The sequence below is a fragment of the Schistocerca cancellata genome, chromosome 2 (genome assembly GCF_023864275.1).
Source record: "Schistocerca cancellata isolate TAMUIC-IGC-003103 chromosome 2, iqSchCanc2.1, whole genome shotgun sequence".
Classification (NCBI taxonomy): Eukaryota; Metazoa; Arthropoda; class Insecta; order Orthoptera; family Acrididae; genus Schistocerca; species Schistocerca cancellata.
In genome coordinates this window covers 460,802,888-460,825,217 of record NC_064627.1, presented here as the reverse complement: position 1 = coordinate 460,825,217, position 22,330 = coordinate 460,802,888, and the positions used below count along the sequence as shown (strand labels likewise).

Here is a 22,330-nt window from a genome sequence, read left to right as displayed (position 1 = left end):
AGGAAGTTTGCTTTTCATATAATAACAGTTTTGGCGAACTTTGTCATACTACATTGTAGTTAGTTTAATTTTTTATCATGTTTCTGCTTGGGAATAAAGCACTATCTTTGCTTTTCACTAAAGATCTCTACTTCTTTTTGTTCCTGTAAAAGTTACATTCACCATCAGATACAGCTAAGGACTGGGACCATTGCAGGATCATGAAGGGGGAATTGGTTGCTGTTCATAAACAGATGGACGCTGCACTGGCAGCTGTCAACTGAGTTTGTAGAGTCACTGTGAATTGTGCTTGTTGTGGAATGTCCTTTTGTAAATGCTACTCCTGTTGCCAACATGGTTCACTAAGATCACATTAGCACCTGAAGGTGGCTGATGAGACTTTCCCCACATACGGAGCTGTTTCACAAGGAAGGTATTACGAGACAAATTGACAAAAACTTTGTCCATACTTTTAGCAAAATTGATTTAGACATTGTCTTGCACCAATAATGAGACAGGGCTAACAGGTTTTGCTTCCGTCAATGTCTGGGCAGCCACACAGGAGAAAGAATAGTCTGCTAGGTTTCAGCACTTGAGTGTTAAGAAATGGTGGAGAATGAAAATCTTGAAATATTAACTGTGAACTTGCCCCACAGTTCATGTGACTCTCAGAATCATATTAGACATGAAGAGTTGGTTTTGTGAGGCTACAGAATTTCTGCAAAATTAAATTGGAGACTATTCCTATAAGCATTAGAAGTGCAAAGTTTCCTGTGTCCTTGACATCACATAGATAATGAACTGGAGCATCAATTTAATATACAGGATATTCCGTATTAGTGCAAATACTTGTTTTGTATTAGGTAATTTGAAGTACTCTTTGTGCCTTGTACAGTGGTTGGACTTTGCCAGCAGATACCTTTCATTATAGCAAGTGTGCTATGGAGTTCCCAATACCGCACAGACTGCTTAATGGGTGCTTCCGAGTAGATATTAACAGTTGCCAATGAATAAGTTCTACAATAATGGACATGTAAACAATTTTGTAAGAAATCGGCAGATCTATTCAGTGTGAGTGATATCTCAACTCATAAAGCATATCTGTACACGGTTATTCAATAAATGTTCATGGTTATACGAACCATTTGAAAGTTATTTCAAGAGTATTAATTGAATAACAATCATTAAATATTGCATCAATATTTAAATCTATATCAACATTTTCAGCTTTTTGCCAACCAGAACCTTCTCATTTTAAGCCTACACATGAAGGTAGGGAAATTTTTGGCAACATGTAGAATACATATAAATTAGACTTATCAGGTATGCTTAAAGCAACATGCAGAAGAACCGTTAAGTCTATCAAGATCAAAAATATATCTGACTGTAAATTAATATGGGCAAGAGTAAATGGACTTGAAATGAAGAATACCTGTTCAGGTGCCACATGGCAGAAGTTTGATATCTTCTCTTTGACAGCCTGCCCTATGGGATTCTCACTGCGGCAGACAATCAGGTCAGGCGACAACCCAAGTCCTCTAAGTTCTCTGACACTTGACTGTGTTGGCTTTGTCTTCGGTTCTCCAGTTGAGCGGGGCTGGTAGATTCAGGACACATTTTAGTTATCTAAAGATATCTCTCATTGTACTCTTACAATATTTTATGACTTGATGAAAAAAAATCTGTGTCTAAATCGTGCCATTACACAAAGTGGGAATGCTATACTTACTTGAGGCACCAGGGACACGTGTGCACAGCAGAAGTTCTCTTTTTTGACTCTGAATTGGAACTGGCGGAAAGCTTCAACAAACGGCATACCCTCAATATCACCAATTGTGCCACCAAGCTCAACAATACACACCTATAACAGTACAAGAGGTGTGTCACACATACATCACAGTAACTGATAATGGATACCCACACAAAAAATAGAAGTAATGTATGTATTGGAAGGTGACGAGGGTGAAGGGTTTATACCACAGTCGAATCAAAACAGGACTTGTAGACACTGGCACTCTAAACAAACAAACAGTACTCTCAGAGAAGGTGGAAGACACGTGGATAAACATGTATTCAACACTCCACCCGGACATATTAAATATTTTGTAGGTGTTATTGCCAAATTGTAACCACATCTAAGTCTACATCCGAAAGCACAGTCTTCAACAAAATACAACACTTAGCACTGAAAGTACATTTGTTACTAACACCAGTATACAGACAGAACAAAACTGAATTCCTGGACAGAGAGTGCTGCCATTTATACAAACATTGAAGATACCAACATACAAATATTACAAACACAAGAAATTTCAAGAACCTTCCAAGAATGATTGATAGCAAATACCAATAATGGCTGGTGGTCAGATTTGAACTGGTGATCCATAGCATGCTAACCACTAAACCACACTGCATGCACCACAGCTCACTGCATTGCCCCATATCCAAGACAGCAACCAGATGATTCGGAAGATCCACTGGAGCCTACTATAGTACCTGGGCCCTGACATTATCAAACGTCCTCCGCATGGCTGCACTTGCAGATTCTCTCATTCTGATCAAGTTGTTACATCCTTTTCTCCATGATGAGGATTGGAGGCGACATCTCCCACTAAAGTTTCGTGATTGTCAAGCAGGTCTTCAGTTTCCTTGAACGGAAAGTCCCAACATTGATTTGTTGCCTCTGACTGTAGTAAAGCTTCAGATGGAGGACATGGACATTGTCTCTGCACTTTTCTCTTCTTGATGAGAAGTAGAGGAGAACAGCTAAGAACGTGTTATGTGCATCCACACTGGAAACACACCAATGTGTTGTCCTCTGTTCTTCAAATGTCTGTTGTTCTGTGGTGCATTACACATGGTAGAGGAGTTGGTTGTATCCACGTTGATCAGGTGCTGGGTTGTCATTTGACAACTGTAGTTTAACTCCAAGTTGGTCAAATCCATTCTTCATGGTATGTTTGGTGTGGCAGATTGGTGCTAAATATCGAGACACCTCTCCTTCAACATTCCCTATTAAGTCCTGATGTATGGATTCAACATCTGTGGATGCCATTTCTTGCTTACTTTGACAGTTCCTTTCACTATCTGGCGTATCACAGGGGCAAGGTAATGGTGGTCTTCGACAAGTGCCGTAGGGACCACAATCTGGAGTTGATCATACTAATTTCGTCCAATCCTTTCCTGCCACATTCTGCAACATCTTTCATAATGTAAGATGATTTCGTCGGCTTCTGTCATATTTGGATTCATAATGTTAAACACAACCAAAACATTCTGAATGTTGGAAAGTGCTGTTTTCCCATTGTTCTCATAATGATTTGGAGGTTGCAGATGAACAACACATGTCTTTCATCAAGTCCTCTTCTACTGAACAAAGACCAGTAAACTGAAATATTCTCTGCACAGAAACTCTCACATGGTTATTGTCTCAGCACCATGCACCCAGTGGAAACCGATAACACAAAATTTTAGAAAGAATATGTCAAATCCCAACCACGGAAACAAAAATCAGCAGAGAAAATACAAACTGATATAAGCAAACAGTGCACTCCAAACTATTATTTGTACACTTAAATTTACCATTTCTAAGCCCAAAGGGACTGTTTCAAGTTTGCATCAATTCTAAACAAAGGATGCTGCAGAAAAGTGTACCTGCTGTTCATAGCATTCAATGAGACAGCGGGCTTCAATACAATGGGTGAACAACAGGAAGTCTCATCTTCCATACAAGGACAAATCACTTAAACCGAAACTTCCTGACAGACAGGGACTCTAATCTGGGACACTCACCACTGAGCTGCCCAAACACAACTCAGTCTGTCGTCACTGCTTTATCTCTGCCAGTACCTCATCTCCTGCCTTGCAGACTTCACATAGATCTCTTGCATAACGTGCAGGACCAACACTCCTGGAAAAAAGGATGTTACAGAGACACAGCTTGCTTGTGCAAGGCAAAAGACCCAGGTTCAAATCCCGGCCTGGCAGAGTTTTAATCTGCCAGGAAGTTTCTCATCAGCACATACTCCACTCCAGAGTCAAAAATTCACTCTGGAAATCATTTATTGCATAATACAACTGAAGGGTATTTGCTCACTTGTAAGATGACAAGCATACTGCACTCAGAAGTTTCCAGAGTAGTGTGATAGATACAGCATCAGAATCAAAATTATTGGCAGCCATGATACTGGAGTTCTGCATGAAATCTCATACTGGCTACAAAATGTCCTGACTGCATCTAACTAACACACGCGCACGCGCACCCGCACCCGCACACGCGAGCGAGAGAGAAACAGCACCAACATTGTTAATGGCCACAGTAGAGACTGATCAATACTTTCTTTCCAACAGAAGTAACTTTTTTGACCCTGGAGCATGCACTTCATTTTTTATCTGTACCAATAGTAGAAGGCTAAAGACAAAATCTTTGACAACTGGCAAAAGTATTAACCTTTTTCTGAAAACATACCTGCAAGAAACTCAAGAAATTTCTATTAGAATAAGAAATGCTCAGGCCACTCTTAGCGCTAAAAATTAACTGTTTTTTTTAGTGTAGACAAGCAATTGTTTTCTTCACAATGAGTTTGGAGAGAGAAATTTTGGACAGCACCAAGTAATGCTTCACATGGATAACACATGATCTCATTGCTTATGAGCAGATGTATCCCACAGTAAGGCACGGGACAGTATTACTTTTTTTTCACACTACCAGGAGCTGCTGTCAAATGGTGAAGTGGTGGCTCACCTAGAGCTAGGCACACAAGTGGTCAGAAACACCCCAGTTGCCAGCTTGGTCTCCTCATGCTCAACAATGTCAATGCTGAAGCCTGAAGACCTTGCTGACCCATAAATATGCACCCATAATCAAAACGGAACCACTTAAAAAACCTTGTGGAGTGATGACAGTATTATGAAAAGGACATTACTACTTCCATATAGCAGAGATGTTGAGTCACAGACAGGTACAACAACACTACTTAACACACACTTTCGGCCAGAAGGGCTTCTTCCAAAATAGACACCACACACACACACACACACACACACACACACACACACACACAAATGCAGCTCACACACACGACTGCTGTCACTCGCAGCCGCAGCCAGACTGAGCCTAACCCCAGCAGCCACAGACAGCATGTGCGCGTGCGTGTATTTCGGAAGAAGGCCTTCTGGCCAAAAGTTTACGTGTTTGGTAGTCTTTTAAAGATGCCTGTGTGACTCAACATCTCTGCTTTACGGTAAGTAGCAATCTATCCTTTTCATAAAATTGTCATTACTCCATCCTGGCTTTTCCATTGTAAAACAATGAGAAATACTATGTAATTGCTATGTCAATCAATTGATGCCATAATAATGGCAGAGACTGCTCATGTTCAAATTGTCACCTACTGAACTGCGTGGAAACACTTAAATGGTTAGAGATACTGTTGCCCGAGTCTAAAAAGATGTTGGCAAAAGGCAATAAGCAGTAGAAAAACTTCAAGTATCTCAGTTGCAGGAACTGCTTCACGAAGGACACACAATCACTCAGGAAAACCCCTATGGGAAATGTGACTCCAACATTGAAAGTAAGTGCATTCATCAAACAATCAAGCTGACATAATGGGAAATGACATTGCACTGCAAGCGAGTATCACACACAACTAAACCCAACATTCTGCACGTTGCTATGACAGTTACTGAATTTGTTTACAATTTGAGATGAAAATATTTACTTCAAATTAGGACACGGTGGTTTCAATGACAAGAAATCTCACTGCATTGGGAGATAACTTTCTGGAAACGACTGTGACTTTGAATGAAAATGCCCCTACAGAACACTTATAAAAATAAAAAGCATGACAGGAACATATTAAACATTTTTAAAATTAAAATTTATAGTCAACACTGACAAAAATGAAAGAGGTAAGTAATAATGGTGGTTTTTTGTCCCGACAACTGTGATATTATTGGATTTCAGACATTTTGCATATGAGAAAAGGACAGCCACCAAGCTGTAGTTTGCAGTGATACTAAGCATGACAACGCGAGAGTACAGAAACGAAATCTGTTTATAACGTGCGCCTATACCAAGACGCGCGGCCAGCGTTTAAAAGGTACTTTTAAATACTATGACTCGCTGGGCGCAGATATTTAAAATCATTGCCGCAGCGCTTGATAGCAAGAAGCTGCGAAACAGAAGAAAGAACAATGTATCATTTGTTAGGAAAATTCTAGTGTCTTTATAGTTAGTTGTACTTCTGGTCGCCGATATGTTAACATGTACTTCATTACCTTTGATGTTTGGTTGCCGACTTGTTAAGACGTTTTGTGTAGCACCGCTACAAGTTTAGTGTGAAAAACCACGTTATCATCAAGAAAGAAAACGCTTTTGTAAACTTAGTGACAAAAAAAAATACTAACGCGCACGCCAGGACATTTAATTTTTACAAAATATCACACATACAAAAGCAGCGATTGTTGGACTGCTCCATGTATGAGAAAAACATAAAAATGTAAGTTTTGTATTCATTGTAAATTTGGTAATGTTTATAGTTTAACGCCTTTCTTCTTTAAAAATATACTTTTCCTCCACTGTACAGAAAATCTATGCTTATTCTTTTCTTTAAATTAACCACAAATCATGTTTATGTTTAAATGAACTTTGTGACAGGTTCGCTCTTTATCGCGGTGTGTCGATTGTATTTGGGAGACCATTAACGTGTTCAGTTTACGATCTGACAACTTTTTTTACAAAATTTCACTGTTTTGCATTCATTTCCAATTTTTTTTTATTATTATTCAAATAGGTCCCTTAGGTAATTTCATTGAAGAGTCTGATTGCGTGAAAGCAATCCGGGTTAAGAGGTCATTTGAGAAACTATTTTCACGCAATCAATCCGTACGTCTCCTAAACACAATCGAGAACCGACGCATCATCGATCATTCATTAATTTTTCTCTTTTTCCAAGTCGTACCAAGAAACGGCCAAGGAGAACTGCCGTGAGTACGCAATCTAGTGTTAAAAGGTTGCATTCTTTATCTTGTCGGCAAACATTGCCATGAATTATCAACATCAATGTTATATTTGGTTAAATGTTAAAAGTCAAAAAACCTTTTAACGCTAGATGTGGCGCCCGAACAGGGACTTGACTAAAAAACTAATTTGTTCTTTTTATTTTCATGCTACCATCTGGAGAAAATTGGAAGCCAAAACCAGTGATAAATAAAGGACGCATATGCAGAAAATCGCAGCAAGAATCCACAACAGCAATAAATATCAGCGCGCAAGACAACTAATGTGAGTACGATTTTTCATTACGTTTGAAGCTTTGCGTACCGAGCATTCAGTCGGCTCGTGACATTCACTCTCTACGCTTTTTTTCCTTTTCCTCAAGCAATTTAATTTCCAAATTTCTGTTTCCTTTTACTATTAGATCCGCCTCTATCACATCATTTCCCTTACAATAGTTAGAAATAGTTAGTAAGAATTCCATTGTTGTGCATTTTAGTAAATCACAATGGCCGCCAGTTTCAGTGCTCTATAAGTGTTTTTCATTTATTTTATCTCTCTCGTTGCCATATTGGCATTATCGTGTGTCAGAGTTTCAATTGTTTATAACGCGCAAGCAATATCTGAGAAATCAGGACGCGAAATCCTTGGCGCACCTGACAAGTGAAAATCATAATTAAAAAAAAAATTATCTTTTCTAGCTCGTGCAGTGTAACTACTTTAAATTTACGATGGCTGATGAGCAACCAAGGCAACTTAGACCGCGCGCGGGTGTAAACAAACCTGAATCTCGTAGTGAGGGAACAACAGACGACGAAGCGACACGTGAGCTGTCGGCGCCACAGACCGCGTCGCAGTCACATGAATGCTCGCTGTCAGATATACTAAAATTGTTTGCTGATATGAAAACCAGTTTTGAAGCAAACATGGGTAATCTTGACACTCGAATGGCACAGTTAACAAACCAAAGTGACAATATTGAAACGCAAATCAGTCAGTTAGCAAACCAAAGTGACAGCAGGTTCAACAGTTTAGAATCAAGGGTAGAGGACACTCAAGTGCGAATGAACAATATAAATTCTGTTATTACCGACATCCAAGCACAAATCAAAAAATCGAATGACACCATGGAAGAAAAAATTAAAGCCATTACCACTGCTTACGCAAGCGAGCTAAACGCAAGCGTACACGCAAAAATTGATAGTGTTCTTTCTATGGTGGAATCCGCCGAGACCAATATTGGTAGCAAGTTCATAGATATGCAGGCCCAAATAGATGTGTGTAAATCAACTGCGAGTGACTCTTTGAAACATTACAGTGATGTTTCAAAGAGAGTAAGTCAATTGACAGAAAGTGTCAACCACGTTGGCGAGCGAGTCGAAGACCTTGCTCAGCAAATATCCGATGTCAATATTGACAAAAAGATCGCAGATGTCAACACCGGTATAAGCAATACACTTAATAGGGAATTTGAAGAGTGGATGCAATCCAAAGAACAGTACATTGTCAGCAAGGTACACGCTGAACTAAAGGGTACGGTTAAATCTGCTACAGCAGAAATCTTAACCGCTCCCGGTACTTCTGGTGACACTTTAACCAGTGAATTAGGTGAAATCAGACGAGCATTTAGCCACGATCTTCCGGAATGGAAACGTCAGCTAAGCAATGATATAGATCAACTGAGACGACAAGTTACGGAATTGCAAGGTGACAATCAAAGTGAGTATTCGCTACCGCCAGAACACGATAATCGTCAATATCCCGAGTGTCAGGTACAATTCTCACCAACAGTAAATAATACGCGTGGCGAAACTTCTACGTCACGTAGTCATGCCGATCAACTAACACTCGTTGAACTAATGCGAGACGAGAGTGTGCTAAAACACAGAGTTTTTCAGCCTTTTATACCTGAAAAACGAAACATACATCCCATGGTATTTCTAAAATCATTCACAGGCGCTTTTCCGGAATCATGGAACGACAGGCAGCGGATACAGTTCATCTTAGGCTATGTACACGGTGAAGGATCAATTTGGGTACAGAAATAATAGACAAATGTCACACCTATGCAGATTTTGAAAAGCATTTTTTGAATAAATTCTGGAGTTCAGGTATACAACAAAGACTCCGAAAAGAGGTTTACAATGCCGAACCTTTCAACACCAAAGGAGGAGGTTTGAGACGTTATTTTGAAAAATATCTACGTAAAATTCAGTATTGGGACACGCCCATTTCAACCAAAGATGTAATCATGATCTTAAAGTCAAAACTTCCTGTGTCAATAAGAGAAAAACTAGTTAATGTGAGTGAAGAAGACCTAGAAGCCTTTCTTTCTGTTCTTGACAATTTGGATATGATCTATGAGGATGTGCGTGCGAGCGCGCGGAATAATTATAATAATGGACCGCCCGCTCCGCAGCAGCACATAACAAACTGTGTCAATGGAATGTCGTACCAACATAACACGGGACAACCAAACGCTCAGCCTTACGGCAATCATAACAGTTTCAACCGCCGTAATGGAAAACAATATAACAAACATCCACACCAGAATAGGTACAATCCGATTTATCAAAACACACAGCAACAATACGGTAATTCACCGATAAATCATAACGGTAATTACCAGTACCAGAACAACAAGACGAATAATGGAAATCGTCACAAGGGAAAGAAATGGAACAATTATAACAATCCACAACAGTACAGTCAGCCGAGTCACTTCACTCCCTCCCAGCAAATAAATTTTTCACAGCCGAAAAATGCGACATTTTCTCACCAACCCAACCAACAGTTCAGGACAATTCGTCGGATGCTTTTCCTGACACCGCCGGTTATAACAGCCAAGGAAATCCGACTATTTTTTACACACAGGCGAACCAAGCACCAAACGCGATGTCAATTAACACGCAACCAACAGATGCACAAGTCATATGGGATACGAACGCAAATTTTCGACCTGGTAGGTCGCAAAATACTAGTCAAATAAAAATAACTGACATTTCAGCTCCACCCCAGTCGGAAAACCATTAGCAGCTTCTTTATGCCTCCACGGGGAAGCTGCGGAACCAATAAGCTCTCATATCTTTAACAACTCATGCCAACCTAAGAAAAAAGGCGCATGACAAACACATTAGCAAAGTCTTATCGTATCGTATAAATGAACGAGTGCTATTAAAGACCCACTTCAAACCATCTTTGATTCATCATAAGAATCGCAAGTGGCAGCACTTGTATGAAGGACCATATATTATCTTAAGAAAGCCGCACATTGGTTGCTATCTATTAGCTGACCCTGTATCTGGACGAATAAAAGGATTGTTTCATCACGCAGACTTGAAGAAATACCGAGTCAACCATTGAAAATATCTGTTAAGTTAAGCTGCTAAAATAAAATATACACACACACTATAAGTTGTCATACTATGTGTGAAGTACCAACGTATGTAAGAGTAATGCACAGGACTAACACCCTGTCGACCTGCCACAACAAGATAAGTAATTTATATGAGCACCTTAAGTAAAACACATTTATTGTAGGAGAGCAAGATTTGCCTTAGATGTAAGTTAGTTTTAAGTTAATTGAGCCATGAACGGCCACAGCCGAAAGAGCTGACAAATAAATATTATAGTAGGGACGTGCTAAGTGCCACCTGCTATCACTAGTTTTAAGTATAGCAAAGCTCTCTCCTCTTGAATGAAATAAATTAAAATGATCATTCAGACCAGAATGATTGCTCGTAGGTAAAAAAATAAATAAATAAATAAATAAATAAAAATTATCAAGGTCGCTTACTCTAATGAGGTAAATGTTATGTTATGCATAAGGAGTGTGACAACAAATTTTATGAGACCACCTATGAAACGCAGCAGGCAAAAAGCAGCAGCTTAGCATATAAGAATCAAGTAAGTCAATAACGATCCAGGTAGCAGGAAAGAAGTGCGCAACTCAATTATTTTATTATAATACGGAGAAAACTGTATACGCTCATAACAATTTTACGGCACAGTGCAGCTGAAATACAAAGATCATTTATAAATAAATTAGTTTAGTACTAGAAATATCTATTTCAGGTCCTCGAGATACGACGATTTTTTTTTAGAAAACAATTTTACGATACATGGAACAGGAGATAGTTAACAGACACAGTTCACTGCTAATGCATGGTTTAAGTAATTTTAGATATGCATAGAAAATTGTTTAGAGAGCTGGATCAGACGACACTGAAACTACTGTATCGATTTAATTATACTATTTGTTATGAAAAACTAAGGTGATAATAATTTATGTGAAGCTCATCATATCATACGTCATTAACACTCTGCCATCAAAACTCTTCACTCCATAAAAGTCTTTTGTGTTTTCCTCTAACCAGTATCCTTACCATCCTACTTTATCCAGTAGAGAAGTGAATTTTACGAGCTGGTTGCATGATTGATACATACAGGCTATACGAATGGATAGTCGTGACACATTGGTTGTCGACGGGCTACGCTTATTCTCCGCAAATTGCGAGTTCAATTAAGATTTGTTATGTGCAATTGCACGACAGGGAACACCGAGCTTCCCAGTTTCCCTAATGGTAGTTTGAACACGAACTGTTCATCACGTAAACGAAGCCACATTGACTATGTCTTCAAACTAACGACGTAATAGAGAGAAAATAAAAGAGCTGAACTTGCGAAAAGAGTAACTGTTGTAAAAAGAAAAGAATAACAAGATTTCGAACAAAGTGTAAACCTAAAGTGCCTTGGAAGCACAAACTACGAACAAGAGACACGCTTTTCGTCAGGCCTTGTAGTCACAGAGACTAAATATTTCTTTGTAAATAATTTTTAGACATGATATGTATACTAAATGTTAACTGTACTTTGTAGTAATAATGCAGTTAGTAATAAATGGACACGTATATGCTGCTGCGTGTGAACCGACCATAGACAAGTAATTAATGGACACGTATAAAAGTGGTGCGTGTGAACCTTAACATGACGACCAAATAAATGTTAACACGAATTAATAATAACGTGTGAACTGAAAAGGTGATAACTCCAAGGACACGCGTGAAATACCGCGTGTGAAGTAATGTTATAAGTACTTGTACCACGAAACCACGATGTAGAAAGCCGAAGAGTGAAAGTGAATAAGTGTTGTACTTACCACAAACGGTACTGTACGCCTTTCCACGGACACATTCTTCGAAACAACTGCGGGAGTCACCGCATCTGGCTGCTTCCGTAATCCAGAGTCGATGAAAAACTGTGTAAAAACTCACACCACGGCTAGTAGACACCTAACGCTCTGCTTCTCGCAGAATACTGCTGCTAGCTTTGTGGAACTGTCAAGTTATTATCACGTGATTGTGACCAACGGACGTAACACTGTGTACGCTGAGCGCTCAACAATCAATTTTTCTTTGCACAACGAGCGCGGATGCCAAATGTGTTTGAAATGCATTCAAAATAAAATATGATAAAGCAATGAATTAAGCACTCATGTACCTTGTGAAATTATAAAGATACTAATCGGAAGAGTCTTAAGCTCGATTTTCACAATTGCTACCGAATTTACTGACCAGGCCGAGTAATGACGAAAACGTGTCGAACCAGATAAAACCAGGAAAATAGATAAATATGAGAACTAAGCATTCCTAAGAGAATGAGACCTTATGTACATAAACAATTGTTATCCTTACCTAACCCAATTTTCTTTTAGACTAAGTTATTAGTAAGTAAGCACATTCTAATACAGATTTTTTTTTCTGTATTTTTCATGTACGAAAACATGAATGGAAGCACGGACAAGTGTCAAGTGAAATAGAGACCGCCACCATACGGCTCAACATGTTGCAGAACCAGTCTTCCAGTTCCTGACCCACGACGTATTTCCAACGCAACATCACACCCCGACAACTACCCCAACTTCACAGTGAAAGTGATGCCCTGCTTTTCCTCCACTGTGAAAATGTAATCAATTTCCCCACTCAAGTGCAGTGCCATCATTTATACCCGAAGTTCTACCACTCCCAGTGCAACTCATACCTACCCAAGTGTAGTGAAACATTTTTTTTTTTTTTTTTTTTTTTTTTTTTTTTTTTTTTTTTTTTTTTTTTTTTTTTGGCAGGTCATAAAAGCCACAAATAAGTAAAGTGCTACGTATTTACTGCAAGAAATCTTCGACGAAACAACGACAAAAATATTCCTGTAGTATGTCACTGTAAAACAAGAATGTCAATTTTTTGTAACATATTTTTTCCACGAGTGCACACAGCACCCAGACTTCCTGCGAAGTCAAGTAATTTATTTCTTTGTTTTTTTTTTATATTTATTATGCCATGTATAATGTATCTATGTATGTGTCTCTCTATCTTAATTTCATTATCTTTTACCGAGAAATGAACATTTGTTATCCTTGTACAATACATTAGAAAGGACACAGTTCAATTGTCATGTAGTTACCCTATGGACAAATTACTATCAATTTCAGTCGTACGAATATACTTACTCGATACTCTGTATGTTAACCACTTTGTCTGATGCAGTGTGTAAAATCTATTGTAAAGAATTTATGCAAGTAATACTAACTTGTTTCACGAAAGCAATAATATCACGACTACGCGTGAGTCTCGATGATCCTGACGGAGTCATCGCTCCTCACGCGGGAAGCAATGTGATATTATTGGATTTCAGACATTTTGCATATGAGAAAAGGACAGCCACCAAGCTGTAGTTTGCAGTGATACTAAGCATGACAACGCGAGAGTACAGAAACGAAATCTGTTTATAACGTGCGCCTATACCAAGACGCGCGGCCAGCGTTTAAAAGGTACTTTTAAATACTATGACTCGCTGGGCGCAGATATTTAAAATCATTGCCGCAGCGCTTGATAGCAAGAAGCTGCGAAACAGAAGAAAGAACAATGTATCATTTGTTAGGAAAATTCTAGTGTCTTTATAGTTAGTTGTACTTCTGGTCGCCGATATGTTAACATGTACTTCATTACCTTTGATGTTTGGTTGCCGACTTGTTAAGACGTTTTGTGTAGCACCGCTACAAGTTTAGTGTGAAAAACCACGTTATCATCAAGAAAGAAAACGCTTTTGTAAACTTAGTGACAAAAAAAAATACTAACGCGCACGCCAGGACATTTAATTTTTACAAAATATCACACATACAAAAGCAGCGATTGTTGGACTGCTCCATGTATGAGAAAAACATAAAAATGTAAGTTTTGTATTCATTGTAAATTTGGTAATGTTTATAGTTTAACGCCTTTCTTCTTTAAAAATATACTTTTCCTCCACTGTACAGAAAATCTATGCTTATTCTTTTCTTTAAATTAACCACAAATCATGTTTATGTTTAAATGAACTTTGTGACAGGTTCGCTCTTTATCGCGGTGTGTCGATTGTATTTGGGAGACCATTAACGTGTTCAGTTTACGATCTGACAACTTTTTTTACAAAATTTCACTGTTTTGCATTCATTTCCAATTTTTTTTTTATTATTATTCAAATAGGTCCCTTAGGTAATTTCATTGAAGAGTCTGATTGCGTGAAAGCAATCCGGGTTAAGAGGTCATTTGAGAAACTATTTTCACGCAATCAATCCGTACGTCTCCTAAACACAATCGAGAACCGACGCATCATCGATCATTCATTAATTTTTCTCTTTTTCCAAGTCGTACCAAGAACCGGCCAAGGAGAACTGCCGTGAGTACGCAATCTAGTGTTAAAAGGTTGCATTCTTTATCTTGTCGGCAAACATTGCCATGAATTATCAACATCAATGTTATATTTGGTTAAATGTTAAAAGTCAAAAAACCTTTTAACGCTAGACAACACATCTCCCTTAACACCAATTCATTGCAAAAGAAGAGACTATGACAAAGATGATTTACGTGGTTATCCAGAACTATGAAAAAGATGTAAAGTGTATGTTTACATAATAACAGATGGAAAGTTATGATGTGTTCATTTACATTGGAACATTTATTATGTAGGCTTTTTTAAGTATTTGAATACATCTGATGTATCTGCACAGCCTACTGTGAATACGCACACCACTGAAAAAGAAATTGGGATGCTACTCACCTAATAGAAGTGTGTCTGAATAGACACTTACAAACAACAGTAAACTGTTTAAATTTTGAACAAGTCCATATGTGATCTAGCGTTATAGGCTATAAATATTATATTATTTCTGGCATTTCCATGGATGTAAATTTCCATTTTCTACTCTCTAAGAGTTTCACTTGCCTGTGGTACAGTTCCATCATCACTGACTGACTGGTGTGCAACTCTTTCAACCCATTCTTGAATTGCATCTGTGATGTGTGGCACAACTAGAAGAATGAACATTAGTATTCAAACAGAGTTGCAAATGTAAATACACACTCATCAGTTCATTAGCAGTTGATATGCAACACCTAGACTCACAAAAAGAGGGAAACAAGCAATTGCACACATGCACCATAAAGATTAAGTTTCAGTTTCAACTAGGCAATATAACACAATGTTCATTGTTCTGTAATTTACTGTCACTGCCACATGGAAAGCTTCAAAATTGTTATCAAACGCAGTGTCACAAGGTAAAAACTATTTCTAAAATGCAAGAGAGTGCTCCGTCACAGTAACTACATCTTGTCCCAACAGTAGTTGGTACACCTGACATAAATTATAGACATTTCTCAGTCATCACCAGCAGATGCCTGATGTCACATATCTACTGTCCCCAGGAAATTATCATCAGCTGCTAGTTTATGAGATGTTCTAGGTAATCACTTACTCTTAAAAGTCAGAACTTAACACTAAGACATCTCAGTGAGTCTATTGAGAAAACTTAATTTGTCTCTGCACACAGCAAAATTCTGCAGAGAATCTCACTTCTTTTATCATCAGTCCTTATAATTCTCAACAGCCTTCTACAGCACACCATCTCAAATGCTCTGGTTTCCTTCTATATGAATTTTTAAAGACAGTAACATAAGTGCAAACAGTGTTGAGACTTAGATCATGCTTCAACATTGCCCATTGCCAGAAGAGGGCAGCTGAGTCATGGGTGGCTAAGAAAGCAAGAGAAAAAGCAGCTAAACTTTGCTATGGGCTATCCACATCCTGGTTTTTTTCACAGTACAGCACAAATGTTGGCAACGCTTGCACTTTTATGACTGGTGGCAACCAATTGGTGACGCATTCGTAGATAAAATGACAAGCTGTTAGCTGGGAAATGAGAAAATACGAATTACTCACGTTATTTCTGCAAATATATTTTTGGTCAGATATTGACATTTACGATGTAAATAAAGATCAAAATACACAATTTTACTTGCAGTGATGGGCTCACACAAATTACTCATGTTGTGTAGATCGCCCTTCCTTCAGATTTTACTATTGCAGTACATTCCCGTTTCTATTGTTGATATCTCTGGCAATTTGTATGGTGAAATATTATTAACAATTTATTCTGAAATTTGGAATGTTGTGTTCACGACAGACAGCTATGAATTATTCTTGTTTTAAGGATGGCCCTTTATTAATTTTCTACTTTTGCTGCAACTGGGTATTTCTGTTATCAATTGCTATAGGCAATTTGGCATTTTTTAAATGTTGGAACTGTTATTATGGGATCTGTATAATTATGGAAACTTTTGTTTTGTGATAGTCTGATCAGAAGTAACTTGTAAACAATAGTGATTTTTTGTCCCAATAAGAGAGAAATTACACGCATTGTGTAGGCAGAATTATCTTTACTTTCTGCTGTTACCGCATCCTATTATTTCTATTATGGCATGTGGCCTAGTAATGTCTAGATTAAGGGGAAAGGCGACACTTGAGTTGCAAGAAGGCCAAGGTAATGAATGCGAAAGCAAAGAACCTAGTTGCGAAGACAGCCTGATCTCTAGGGTAGCTCAAAGCCTTGGTTAGTTCAGAAGGCAACAGTTTGGTTGAGAGTTTGGGAAGCCAATGAATATGAAAGCAAAAAAACTTGTGGTGACAAGACTGACTGGGAGCATAGCCCGAGGTCTATGAAAGAGATATTGGCAGTGATAAATAGGTTGTAGCATACAAGTTCCAGTAACATCCTTACGTGCTGCACAGATTTTCCTGATCAGACCATATCAAAAAGGAGTGGGGCTGTGTAATGGGTGTCATATCACCCCAAGCCAAACAAAAATTTTACTGAAAATAAAATGTAATTGGTTAGATAAAAAAAAATCTACTCACAAGTGGCACCAGGATAGCACACATATAAAGGTATGGTATTTCAATTTGTAAGTTTTTTGGAGCCAGTGGCTCCTTCTTCTGGCAGATGCATTGCAGGGGAAGGAAGAGGGGGGATGACTGACTGTTGGGGACTCCATTGGACCTGATTTGAAAATCTGAGAGCTTAAAAGTGGAAGACAGGGTAATATGCAAAACAGATATTACTGCAAACACATCATGCACGATAGACAGGTAATGAAAGATGTAGGAAACTAAAACCGAGTGAAGAAAAGAGTAGTTACTGTGAAGAAATGCTGAGACATAAGAAATTAACATAAATTAAGGTCAGGTGGCTGGAGAGAACCAATGACATGTAGTGCTAGTTCCCACCTGTAGGGTTCAGAGAAAATATTATCTGGGGGAAGAATCTAGATGGCGCATAAGGTAAAACAGGCACCGAGGTCATGACTGTCATGTTGCAGAGCAAGTTCTGCAACAGGATTGTGCGTGTTGCTAGTATACACCCTCTGCCTATGTCCATTCACCCAAAATGATAACTTGTCGGTAGTCATGCCAATGTAAAAGGCCAAACAGTGTTTGCATAACAGTTGGTACATGATGTGAAATTTCACAGGTGGCTCTTCCTTTGATAGTCTATGTTTTGCCAGTTACAGGGCTGGTATAGGTGGTGGTAGGACAATGTGTAGGGCAAGTCCTGCAGCGGGGACAGTCACACTGATGACATCTTTGCCATATGGACTAATGGTGATGCTGATCTGTTAAATTCCTAGAATCTTTAAATACCTTCTCCCAATTAAATTTCACATGGTCCTATTATGAGTCCCATGTCATTTTCCTAGATACTGACCTCGTCCTCACCTAAGGCCAGCTATACAATTCTGTCCACATTAAACCTACTAACACCAGTACTTACATTTTGACAGTTTCCATCCTTTCTATGTGAGATATTCCCTCCCATACAACCTTGGCATTCAAGGCAAACACATTTAGTCTGATACAGATTCTTTATAGCAATACACCAGCATTCTCACCTCAGCCTTCACTGGACTCAATTACCCCACCAGCCTCTTTCAAACACAGGTTTCCCGGGCTATCACATCCAATCCTGGTATTTCTGATCCCTCCAAAAAACAAATTTGGAGTACATCACTTGTCAGTTTGTATTATCCTGGTCTTACATGTATTAATCAGCTACTTTGACAAGACCATGATTTCCTAAAATCATGCCCTGAAATGAGATCCATTCTGTCTGAGATTTTGCCCACCACACCTAGAATAGCTCTGTCACCCTCCCAATCTCCACAAAATCTTTGTCAGATCCTATGCTCCTTCTGCACCATCTCCCTACCCTATGGGTCCTACCCCTATGACCATCGTCGCTTCAAGACCTGCCCCATGCATTCCCCTACCACCACTTATGCCAGCCCCATAACTGTTGCAGAGCATGCTCTACAACATGACAGTTGTGACCGCAGAGCCTGTTTCACTACAAGCACCGTCTGGATTCTTCCTCCAGACACCAGTTTCTCCAAACTCCGCAGGTGGGCACTAGCACTACCACATGTCCTTGGTTCTCACCAGGCACCTGGTCTTAATTTATTTTAATTTCTTCCATCTCAGCACTTCTTCCCACGTACTACTCCTTTCTTCCCTGTGTTTTAGTTTTATACGTCTTTCCTTTTCTGATCTGTCTATTTTTCACTGCCTCCTCCCACCTCTGTTACATACAACGCACCTAGCTTTTTCACTCTTATTAACTTGCACACAACGATTTTGCAGTAATATCTGTTGTGCATATTACCGTGTCTTCCACCTTTAAGGCCTCAGGTTTCCAATCTCATTCAGTGCAGTCCCCAACAATCAGTCTTTCCTTCTCACCCCACCGAGGAAGTCTCCCCTGATCTGCAATTCTGGGCGACTTTCCTAAAACCTACCCCTTCCCCTAAACCTCTCAAGTCCTTTCCCTTTAGCCCTCTTCCTTCCACTTCAGTCTTTCTCATAGAAGAAAGAGCCACTGATTCTGGGAGCTTACCTAAGTACTTTCTTTTATAAAAATACACCAAACAGACAAATGGTAAAAAGTTGGAAGGGCCAGAAGAACGACTATAATAAAATTGAGATCCTATGAAAGTTAGCTGTGGCTAATCAAGTGATTCTTATCAACTAGGCCTACTCAAGGATTCATAACTACTGAAGCACCAAGACAAAACAAACCTAACAACAATGTATGATATACTTTTCACACTTTTTCGAAATTCCTTCATCACAATAAATATGAGCCACTAAGTAAACAGAATACAGCTGTGACAGATGTAGATGGGCCAGGTTCTAACTTCCCCTCTTCATCGTACTGTTCAATTTTTTTTTTTTACTTCTACAGACGTAGAAGTAGGCCTAAACACATTTTTAAGGTTTCAAAATTTTCAAATTTAAAGTACTTGACTAACTTGTCCAACAACAATATTTACTGTATGAATCCAGCTCTCAATAACACAAATTAAAAAGAGATACCTGTAAAAATGAATGGACAGTTTGATAACTAAAGTTGGAAAAAAACTAGTGGCTTACAAGGTTTCTAAAACAATTCAGACTCAGGGAGTTCAAGGCTCGAGGAAGACTTTATGAACAGTATGTGTGATGAAGGGAAGAAAATAATTACACAAAGCCCTGGAGCAATACAGGCAGGTAGGTACGGGATATGATTTACAAGTACCAATAGACTAGATGTGTCAAAATCAGTACCTGTATTTAATTTTCTGATAGGCCTATATGACTTAGAACAAATTTTTCAGATTAGCAGAAGCATTCGATATCACATCATCATCTCCCAACCAAACTGTCACCTTTCCACCTACTAAGATATCTGGCTATGCTATAGGTAAGTACATCATCACTGCAGCTAACATATTGTATTTACATTTGTTGGCTTCACTAACTGAGACGAAAACCTACATTCCAAAAACCTAAACAGATGCAAAAGAAATATTTCCACTGTTCTATTCTCCTTCCGCTTGCACATATATGACAGCACACACTGCATTATAATTACATTTCATGTTCAAAGCCAGCATCCAGTACAGGGATCTTCACTTGACCCAGTTTTCCTTCCCTTTACTATCTCTTCACATACGGTTTCAATTTTCTGTTCTGTCATAATCAAAATGGAATACTTAACAATTGAAAATTTTTAATTTGTTTATTCAATTATGAAGTTTTACTTGTGAAATTTCCATGTGCTAGTGAGAAATAAATGAAAACAAATCAGAATATAAAAATACCCACATCACACATATCCAAGAACAAAAAGATCACATTACAGAACAAGATCAAGCACTAAATGTCATCTATAGTTTCACTATTTTAAATACCTTGTACTGTTTTCCCTAGATAATCTCCCCGCCGCTCCTTGTTAATCACATGCTGATATATTTTTCCTGTGGTAATGTTATTGTCTCTGTGAAGTGTAACATCCAGAAACCTCTCGTAGTTTCCCAAGTCTAGGTCAACTTCTCCACCATCGTCCAAAACATAAACTTCACCTGAAGAGAAGAGAATCACATTGTTGCAAAGCTAAAGCATTTCTACCATACTAACCATATCTTTCTTGGTTTAGTAATAAATACTTAACATCTATTCCAAATTTATGCTCTCACTGAATCACTCTGATAAACAGAATCATGGAACTAAATTTTACACCTGCATTTCATATGGAAGCCTGACTAAGAAAAAGACAATTTTAGGAAACTTTTTTTAAAGTATCTACCTTGACATCTACTTCAAATACAGGCAATTCCTAGTGATAAAATAAATATCCACTACAGACAAGGCTTAACTAGAATCCCTCCCAATTAAAATTTTATATTCCAACTGAGGACTCTTCTTACAAGAAAAATGGACCTATATAACAAGTATGATAGTTACAATCTATGAGGCAAGTCATTGTGAAACCTGAAAATTAATCGGGGGGAAAGACTGTCAAGGACATCATATAAGACTGCGAAAATGCAAAACTAAATTTTATTTTACACGATTTCCTCAGCGATTTTCGCATACAAATTAGTCTTTCTGCTGGCGTTTGAAGGATGTGAACTTTCAATGATGAAATAATATTTTGGCGGAAAGAAATCATTCGGCGGATAGCGTCGCTCAAGTTATATCAAAAATCAGCTGCATTTGTGTAACGCAAATGTACATCACAGTCATCACAAACTATATTCCCATCGTCGTTAAAAAAACCACGTGGATTATGGCGCTTTGTCAATTTACTGTACGAGTAGCTTCCAAATATGATTTACTGATAACATATAACTAAAAATTCTGTTTTGCGGTTCAGGCTTTGTGCATGTTTCAATCGTTATTTTACGGAAAAGAAATACTACGTAAATTATTTCTTACCGTGTTCGTATGGAGAAAATGTACCCGCATCGATATTAATATATGGATCAATTTTAATCGAAGTAACTGGAATGTTGCAACATTTAAGAATTGTACCAAATGAACTAGCTATTACACCTTTGCCAACACCACTAATTACACCACCAGTGACCAGAATGTACTTCATTTTTAATTAAAAAATTCTACGACTTGTCCCTCCCGCCTCTGCTGTCCCTGGACCTGCGACAACCCGCACTAACACAACATAACTTTGCCACTGGCGAAGACCGCGCCACGATGTTTGACGTTGTTGTTACTTACGAGTGTCATTTGGCTGGACAAGGCTTGCAATCTAGAGAGGAATAAAAGTAAATTATCTCAGAACAGAAAGAACTATGAAAAAAATTAAAAACGAATAATGATTCCCACATGAGAGAAAAAATTAGTATTATATATAAATAAATGTGTGGCGAAATCGTTGGTGGGTTGAAGTGAGCTCCTTAAATGTAAACATCAGCCCAAAATAGTGATATATACGTCATTTGTAACCTAAATATCACGTATCTCAAGCGAAAATTTCCTATTTTCATTATTTTCATCAACAGTCAATAACGAATTACGATGACTACAACAGTAGGGCTCTCTTGCATTTGGGAGGAGCAGGGTTCAAAATCCTCAACACCCAGCCATCCAGATTTACCATTCCATTTTCCATGGGGTCCGGCAAATGGTCCCTTCCAAATCGCCACAACTCAT

The 22,330-nt window shown here is 38.5% G+C and overlaps 1 protein-coding gene across 1 annotated transcript in view; it reads right to left on the bottom strand.

Moving 5' to 3' along the window:
* Positions 1 to 21,838, bottom strand: part of LOC126161965 (CTP synthase) — an 83,165-nt gene extending 61,327 nt beyond the window's left edge. Inside the window, exons 1-5 of the mRNA XM_049918149.1 lie at positions 21,596 to 21,838; positions 20,569 to 20,739; positions 15,233 to 15,318; positions 1,709 to 1,840; positions 1,412 to 1,576 (exon numbers count right to left, since the gene is read on the bottom strand). Coding sequence (XP_049774106.1) covers positions 1,412 to 1,576; positions 1,709 to 1,840; positions 15,233 to 15,318; positions 20,569 to 20,739; positions 21,596 to 21,761 — 720 coding nt within the window. The 5' untranslated portion in view covers positions 21,762 to 21,838. The remainder of the gene's footprint in view (positions 1 to 1,411; positions 1,577 to 1,708; positions 1,841 to 15,232; positions 15,319 to 20,568; positions 20,740 to 21,595) is intronic.
* Between the last annotated feature and the right edge of the window lie 492 nt (positions 21,839 to 22,330).